Genomic DNA, 9150 nt, shown 5'->3' with positions numbered 1-9150 from the left:
GCTGCAAGGCCGGCGGTGGCAGCCGGGACCGTTGGGGGTGGGGTGTGTGGCCTTATGACACACTTCCGGTGATGTCAGGGGGGCGCGCCTTATGACGCACTTCCAGTAATGTCAGGGGGTGTGGCATATGCTAATGAGTTATGCTAATAGGTTCCCCTAGCTCTTTTTCTACGAAATGACCCCTGAGGAGAAGCTTTCCACACATTAAGCCTCTATTAAAGTGAAAGCACATTTTTCTCCAGGCAGCTGGCAAGACTAATTCTGGGCAATTTCCATACCTGGGGGTTGTTGTTTTTTACTCTCAATAACCTTAGCAACGCTTCTCCATTTTTACAAACTATTTGGAAGGTCAGTGTCACACTTTGCTTCTTTTCGGAGACTCCTGATACACAACTCCTGTAATGGCCCATCTGTAGATGTTCTAAGATGATGCGTGTTATGCTGTCTCCTTGCCTTCCTTAGAATTTCCTACTTATCTTCACTGCCACCAAAGGTTCTTGCCTTAGAATTCTTAGTTGGACCCAAAGAACAGGGTGGCTTAGTTATATTTGGTAGAATTACAGCATGTGGGAGTGGCTCTGGGATAAAAACGAGTCCTTTACAGTGACTAAATAAAACAGTTCTTTTCACTTAAAACATAAATATAGTTTACTTAGAAGTAAAACAGCATAATGGTTTCAATATGGTTCATATGTGTAATTGTTTCAGATATGTACAGTTCTTCTTAAATAGACAGCCACAAAGGCTTAATTTCCCCACTTGCCAGTTAGGCTAATAACTTCCACAAAGAACACAGATTTCTCTCACATTCCACAGCACCCTGCTCAACTTCTTTCTCGCCACTCTACAAACCAGTCAACTGTGCCCCCTAAGGTACATCTACCATCCAATCATAATACACTTCACTTATCTACCCAGCCCCCCCTTCTAAATCTACAAGCCCACATTTCAGATCACAGCAACATTTTAAACTCTACATTAAAACACAGAAATAAAATACACAAAATATTTACATAGCAAAACACCACAGGCAGAAAACTGCATAATACTGTCATTATTATAGCATTCTCACTTGCTATTGTCTGCCCATGAAACTTCAGTCAGAGCAAGCCAGGCTGTGGTTTTGTTTCTCCTGGTCAGTAGGCAATCCTGTACTTTGATCACTCTGTAACCACCATAATTGTGTGATCAAAACTTAGGATGATGTGACCTTGGGACTATCCCTGATGCATGAAACCTCATCCTGGTGGAAGCCAAAGGCTGTAATCCTGCATGCAGTTACATGGGAATAAGCTCCCTTGAACTTGAAGGGATTTCTGAAAAAAATGTGCATGAACTCATGATCACTCAATGTGGGTTAATGACATCTTAACATCCTTTATCCAAGCTATGGCATTCAGAATGAGAGCTTTGTTTTCCAGTCTTTCAATGTATGTTCATGAATAGAGTGAGGATGCCAATTCCCATTTAATAAATTTGCATTTGCAGAACAGGGTTAGTAGTTAATGTGAACAAATTAAAATATAAGGCTATGACTGTCTATGGCAAAAAATAACTACCAAAGAACCCTGGCTGTGAAAAGTATTAAACGAAAATAATTACTTGGCTTTCCAAACCTTTTCATTGGGGGGGGGGGATACGAAGAGTTTACATATGCAAATTCCAATATTCTTGAACATCTTCTTGCACCAAGCCAATTGCCAGCCCAAACAAGGCACATATTATAAGTCGCCTTGAATTTTGTAAGGGAGAAAGGTGGCTAATAAATGTTTTGCATAAAATAATAATAAAACAAACCTTCATCTACCTGTGGTCTAACAAATGCTTGCAATGCTGAGGCATTGCATGCATACATACCTTTACTGGGCTATTTCATATTCTTTTAATTAGTACCTTGTTCTCATAATTTTATTTAAGACAAAAGGATACCTAAAGAATTCTGATCAGAAGCCAAAGACGACTCAGCTTCTGTAGTACCGCTGTTGTGACATAAGGCCAGACCTTGTGTCAAAGTGGCAATCCTCATTTTTACTTCTATGGGGTGCTGGCAACCTTAAGGGTACAGCCAGGGGTAGTTATCCATTTGGGTTATTGGAAATGTTTCATCAGCTAGCTGAGAACCATGGACTACTTCTGGAGTCCAGTTCCTATGCCAATCTGAGACCATTCTAGTCTCTGTTTATATACATAGATGTATAAGAGCTGATTCCCTGGCAAGTGTTCTTGGCTGTAGTTTCTTGCTTAATTTCCTGTTCTAATCTCCTGTTTGAAGTAGTACATGAAACAGACTTCTCCAGCTTTTAATGGATTTGTATTTCACATGAAATAGCCGAAAAGAAAGGGCAGAGGGGTATCAGTCTTCTTGTCATGTGACTCAATACAGCAAATGGAAGCTGTGTCTTGCCTTGTATTACTGTATTAAGGATATGTTACTTCAGCTTTTATAAATATACACAAAGAGGATCTGTTAAGACTCCCAGGACACAGAAAAATCCCATCCCATCCCCCGCCACACCCCAAATTCTCCCTTTAGTCAGCCGCTCCTTTTAAAAAAATCAAAACATTTTTTCCCTTGAGTTTCTTGTATTTGCAAATGAAAGAGGTATTGCAGATTACTGGGGAAGGGGATTTATCCCATTTTTAGTATTCATCTGCAAACCCAGGGGTTTTCCCAGGTTTGCAGAAACATACATCCATATCCTAGGTACCCCCCATGAACTTTTTGATCTGCACCTAGGGGGCCACCTATTCATATTAAATATATTATGAATACCCTGATCTGTATAGCCAGGTTTGCCTGATCTCATCAGATTTCGGAAGCTAAGCAGGGTTGGCCCTGGTTAATATTTGAATGGGAGACAACCAAGGAATATCCAGGTTGCTATGCTAAGCCAAGCAATGACAAATCACCTCTGAACAGGTCTTGCCCTTATGATGACTCTACTGGGTCATCATAAATTGGCTGCAGCTTGACAGTAAAAACCCCCAAATATAAATTTGGTTTGTTACCAGTTGCCTTAGGAAGTATGTAGTAGTGAATTGCTTGCATAGAGCAATTTATCTTTAATTAAGCAAATAATGTGATAAGTAATTAAGTTTAGTAATTGATGTAGATTAAGCTAATGACTTATTTATCTGGAAACTCAGTGGAACACAGATAAGGCATTTTGGAGGTCATTAATTCATAGAATCCCTGTGAAGCAACATGACTGTACTTAACACACATTAAGTACATTAAGTACTTCTGAAGACACATGCTTCAAATAGAATTGCATAAATGTTAAGTCTCCAGTGTAATGATTTCTGTTTCTGTCTCTTTAGCCATTGCATGACTTTAAGAAAACTTCTATTATTAGCCTGAATCTTCAAGCTATACCACAAGGAGAATATTGAGCCCAGTGGGTAATTTTTGAATAAGCTTTGGACACTCGCGTTGCAATCCTGCGCTCATTCCAAGTCTACCGAGTGCAACTCTACACAGGAGTTGCACTACTGTTGTTATGTAAATGCTAAGGTTTCCATTCCAAGAGTGCAATCTTATGTAGAGTTCCTCGTCTTAAATCCATTGATTTTCATGGGTTTAGAGGTGACTAAGGGAATAGGACCGCACTGTTAAAGAGTGGTGATAATAGTGTTTACGTAACATCTGATGTTCAAGTTTTCAGATCTCTAGAACCAATGGGTTTACTTTAGACTGGAGTAAACTCAACACAGACCTGCACTATAAGTAAGCACCGAAAAATCACCCCTTAAGTTTTTAGACAGCTGTAGCAACGTTGGGTTGGTTTCGCGTAAGGCCCAAAGGTCTAGCCTCACAGCATTGTTGTGTAGCCCAGTCCTTCGTGGGTATGCGCAGAAGCAAGCAGACTTGAATGAAACGGTACTACCCCCACCTAAGAGGGCACACAGGCCTGACGCCGGAGCCTATAAAGGTTCACTCGGAAGGAAATCCCACCTCCCCCCCCCCTCAAAGGGGCTTCATCATGCCGGCCAAGCGGGCGACCATGCCCTGAACCCTTATGCATGCACCCTCCCTTAGCACCATAGCTCTCCGTGTGCCAGAACGCCGAGGGTACATGCCGAGAGAGGGCGAAAGCTGGGAAGAGTTCCACGACCAGCCCGCGATGGGGCAAGGCAGGGGCCGGAGCAGCTTCCCTCACAGGCCTTAACGGGGACTCCCGAGGACAGGCAGCGCGGGAAGCCCCTCCCCCCTCGCCGGAGGGCTCGAGTGGGGGCAGGCAGAGCAGGCCGAAGCTGAAGAGGCGCCAGCCGCAGACGACCTGCGTGTGTAACAAAGCCTTGGTAACGTGGTTGCCACCGCAGCGCCGGGCGCCTGGTAACCGGGCGTTGCCTCTTTAAGCCACCGGGGGGCGGGACGGGGGTGGGGACATTTTCTTCTTAAAAGGAAAAAAAAAACACAACCCCTTTTTTTTCCACCGCGCCCTCTTCTCCGTTTGGCTGCCTGCCTCTTTCCGCCAGCCAAGCTGCTCGCTGGGTCCTGGAGCCCTCAGCCGCCGCCGCCTCTCTCTTTTCTTTTCCCCCTTCCTCTTCCTCCTCCTCCTCCTCGCGCGCGCCCCTTTCCCTCCCATGCGGGCGGCGAGGCAGGAGTCTCCGGCGGCAGCGCAGCCCCAGGCGGCCGGCTCCGGGCATGTCCCACTGCTCTCGCCGCTGCTGCTGCTGCTGCTGCTGGCGCCCCTTGCGCTGAGCCCGGCCGGCTGGCGTCGCCGCTGCCGCCGCTGCCGTGGAACGAGTCGCCGCACTGGGGGCCACTCATGAGCGCGGAGCCGTCGCCTCCGCCGTCCCGCGCCGCCTCGCAGCTCCGCGCTCTCTTCAGGATGGGACCCCCCGCCGGGGGGGGGGGGGGGGGAACGACCCCTCAGTGGCGGGTCTTTTTCCCCCATTCCCCCCGGGGGGGGGGGGTAACTGGCTTCCTGCCTTGGAGGCACCTGCCTTCTCCTGAGAGGGGAAACGCCGGTGCCCTGAGGCGACGCGGAAGCGCTTCCTCGGCGGCAAGGGAGGGGGGGGGGGGGCAAGGAAGGAAATAAAGAAGTTTAACTTTCCCCCCCCGACTTCATTGTGCGGAGGAGGCGGCAGTAGGAGGCTTCGCCTTCCCCTCGAGGACAACGACAGCACTCGGTGCAAAAGGGGTTGCGGGAGGCGCGGATTGCTCAGCATTTGTCCCGTTTGTGTAGCCCCGCTAGTTCATCCTGGAGGCAATCCCAAGGGGATCCTAGCTTGCCTTTGCGTGGACACGAGTCCGCTTTCTCAGGTCTGACGAAGTGGACTCTGATCCACGGAAGTTTAAGCTTGGAATGAAATCGTGTGTTAGTTTCACAGATTCAGACCTCTGCTTTTGCTTCCAACCGACGAAGACGGCTTTTACTCCCCCGGAGACTTAAAGAGTTGTTGGGGGGGGGGGTGACTTCTTACTGAACGTGTTTAGGATTACAGTTTTAATGGGATTTCCTAATCCTAATTTCAGACAGCGATGTTCTTCCTATTGAGAATTGTGAGCTATTTTGTAGTAAATGATCGATCAACTGTGACTCACTGTGAGACTGTGGGGGTTTGCCTTAAAAATTACCGCACTACACCGTCACTCTTCTCTCTCCACCCCCTCTTTTTCAGACCGACTCTATTTTGCGACTTTACGGAACAGACCAAAAAGCACAATAAACACCCACTATTTCTGTACGGATGAGGAACTTGTCTATGAAAAGTAAGCTTGTTGGTTATAATTTTTTACTTTCTCTTCTTCGACTGCCTCTGGTCACTTTCATTTTCTAGTTTGAAGTGCGTGTGTTGGCAAGTAGAGTTCTTACTTTCCCTTAGATGTTATGAAAAAAGACTAACTAGAAGTGAACTATACTCATTTTGCATACCTGCATGTGTTAAATGTCCTTCCAACCTAGCAGTTCGAAAGCAAGAAATTGCAAGTAGATAAATAGGTACCACTTCAGTGGGAAGGTAACAGCGTTCTGTGCACCTTGGTGTTTAGTCATGCCGGCCACATGACCACGGAAACTTCTTCGGACAGCGCTGGCTCTTCAGCTTTGAAACGGAGATGAGCACTGCAACCCTAGAGTCGGACTCGACTGGCTTTCGAGCAAGGGAACCTTTACCTTTACCTTTTATGTGTTAAATGAGCTATTTATAAAGCTCTCAAGCGTAACTGCATCTGGTCAGTCTTAAATAGAAAATCCCCCCATCTTAGTTGCTTATTGTAAAATTAGTAGTACTTGTGACAGTTGTGAGAACCTGAAATGAATTTGTTTTTAAAGCATCCGAATAATTTGTGGTGCTTTCATCTCTTAAAATCTGGTTTATAAGGTCGGAACAAATTTAGTTGTCTCTTTCTACCATTTGATTTAAAAAGTGGCTGAGCTATTTCTCTGCACTTGCCAGTTGTATTTGATTAGCAATTCACCATAGTAATGTATGTTCAGTGTTTAAGTATTGAATGCAGCGTTTCAGTAAGTGGGTACCGTAAAAAGAAAATTAGTTTCTGGTTGAATTCCTTGTAGATTCTTAGACTGTCTTCCATTATTCTGTCATGCAACATGTTGAGCAGTCCCAATTACAAACTGTTATCAGAGAACTCTGATAGTCTCAAGAAGTTCTTAATTATTGACTCTGTAAAATGTTTTTATACGGAGGACTTCTTTTATTAATCATGTAGCATACGTCTCTTTGAGGTATAGCATGGTCTTGGAGGCCCACAAGACTTTTACGATAAAGCAAGGGAAGAGATTGACACTATCAATGCAGAAAAATTATGTGGTATGACTTTATTGCCTGTCAGTGATCAGCAGCACTGTAATGAAACACAAAAGAATCAGAGAGAATTTGAGGAAGGATGGATACTTAAAAATTTAAATAGCGTGAACCACTCTTCTGTCATGTTAGTGTTGCCTAGTGGCAGGGGCTTCCCAGAGTCTCGGGTCTTTTGATCCAAAGAGACTTGCTGCTTTTAAAATCTTTTTGGTGGGTGCTTGGCATGTCTTTATGTGTTCAAGAATTATGTGTTTTGAGCCCTTTTTATTACTTTTTGTTTTTTAACTTGAAGTATAATTGGGGGAGAGGAGGTTGATGAAAGTGTCTCATGATTGGCTGATCCATGTGGCAGTCAGCATTCCCTGCCCAGTCTAATAGGTGACTTCAGCACTGTGCACAGCTAGCTAACCAGGGAAGGCAACTTTTAAAGGCTGTCTGCATGCTGTGTTTTCTACTTGCAGGGAATTGTTCAAGGTAACTTTGAAAAATCTAGTCTCTCACCTGAAGTATTAAAGTTCTGCCCATTGTACCACCTCAGCAGTCTGTCACCTCCTTCCACAGCATGGGTAGACTAGTGTCCTGCTCACCAGGTTGGAGGCAAGTCCCAGGCAACAACAGATTTCTTAGCAAGGGTTATGGGGTTCCAGTCCAAGTCCAGAGTTCAGTAGCACAGTCCAGAATCATGGTCCAAAAGTAGTCCAAGGTCAGGTCCAAGAGTTTAAACAAGGCAGGTAACTGGTAGAATCATCAGCAGGGTTGCAGATATGTTGATCCCACACTCGCTGCAGCCCCAGATACAGAGTTGTTGGTGGACTGCACATCAGGCTTCTTTTCAGAAGCTGAGTCTGCTTCCCTACTCATGTGGAGTACTAAGGCCCTGATCCTGTGGTGACTTACCTGTCTCTCCAAGCATTTCTTTCTCAGAGGGAAGTCTCAGGTTGTCAGGCATGTACTCCTGCACCTGGTCCATGCCTTAGCCATAGCCCTGTTCCTGGGGTGCTTCAGGAGACTGTGGGCCAGTCCATGCTGGGACATTCAGGCTTGCTGGATCAGAGTCCCCTTAGGGTAGCAATGGAAAGTTCATCTCACTGGGAGGGTCTGCCACAGTGGGGCCAAGGGGCAAGTTGTCCTACTCTGTATTCCCATGCTAACCCAGGGTGGTCCATGACAACCAGACTAGTAACTGCCTTCCTGGCTACAATTCCATGTTGATGGACCACAAATGAGACTTCACACTTCAGTTGTAGAATATTGGAGAATCTCCTTACTACTTTCTGATGCTTTGTGCCTGGTCCAATAAAATATCAGTTTGATAATTGAGGAGGACAAAAATCAATTGTTTTTATTTTAAAAAATGGAACCTTAGTGGGTGTTTTTGTTTTTGCTTCAACTACAAAAGATTTTTAGTCTTGTTTAAAGTATAATCTGAATCTGATGCAAATACAGATTTTAAAGCCAAATTTATGACTTGCTCATAAAGGGCTGCATTTCTCTGTTTTGAAAGGACTGGGGAAAACATCTGTGTCAGTTATATAGTATAACTGATAATATACGTGATTGCACCGCTTGGGAACAGTGATAATAATGTTGAGTTCAACATTTGTATAAATAGGGAATTGGCCAAAAAGACTGACACAACCACTTTCAACTTTAAAAGGGGTAACTTCTCTGATATGAGGGGACGTGTGGGGAGGAAACTGAAAGGAAAAGTAGAAAGGGTCAAAACCATTGGGGAAGCTTGGAAACTATTTAAAACTACGATCCTAGAAGCTAAAAAAAAATAATATCCCCAGGTTAAGGAAAGGCACAAACAAGTATAGGATAAAGCCTGCATGGTTAACAAACAAAGTAATGGAAGCTGTAAAAGGTAAAAAGGTTTCCTTTAAGCAGTGGAACGCTAGTCACAGTGAGGCTGATAAAACGGAACACAGGCTGTGGCAAATAAAATGCAAGTCTGTGGTCAGGCAGGCAAAAAGGGAATATGAGGAGCATATAGCAAAAAACTTAAAAACCAACAATAAAACTTTCTTAAAATAAATTAGAAGCAGGAAACCAGCCAGGGAGGCAGTGGGGCCCTTGGATGACCAAGGGGTAAAAGGAGTACTGAAGGATGATAGGGAAATGGCTGAGAAGCTAAATGCATTTTTTGCCTCTGTCTTCACTGTGGAAGATGAGAAGTGCTTGCCCACTCCAGAACTGCTGATTTCGGGAGGGGTGTTGAAAGACCTGAGTCAGATTGAGGTGACGAGAGAGGAGGTCCTGAAACTGATAGACAACTTAAAAACTGATAAATCACCAGGCCCAGATGGCATACATCTGAGAGTTCTGAAAGAACTCAAATTTGAACTTGTGGATCTCCTGACAAAAATATGTAAT

At 44.7% G+C, this 9150-nt stretch overlaps 1 protein-coding gene across 1 annotated transcript in view; it reads left to right on the top strand.

Moving 5' to 3' along the window:
• The window catches only part of CDC14A (cell division cycle 14A), a 97765-nt gene that overhangs the window by 6946 nt on the left and 81669 nt on the right, over window positions 1-9150 (top strand). The window contains exons 3-4 of the mRNA XM_015407747.1: window positions 5085-5136; window positions 5629-5719. Of these exons, the coding sequence (XP_015263233.1) occupies window positions 5085-5136; window positions 5629-5719 (143 nt within the window). The remainder of the gene's footprint in view (window positions 1-5084; window positions 5137-5628; window positions 5720-9150) is intronic.

This window comes from Gekko japonicus, unplaced genomic scaffold, assembly GCF_001447785.1.
Source record: "Gekko japonicus isolate JY-2015 unplaced genomic scaffold, Gekko_japonicus_V1.1 scaffold2204, whole genome shotgun sequence".
Taxonomy (NCBI): Eukaryota; Metazoa; Chordata; class Lepidosauria; order Squamata; family Gekkonidae; genus Gekko; species Gekko japonicus.
This window is presented reverse-complemented; position numbering and strand designations above follow the sequence as displayed.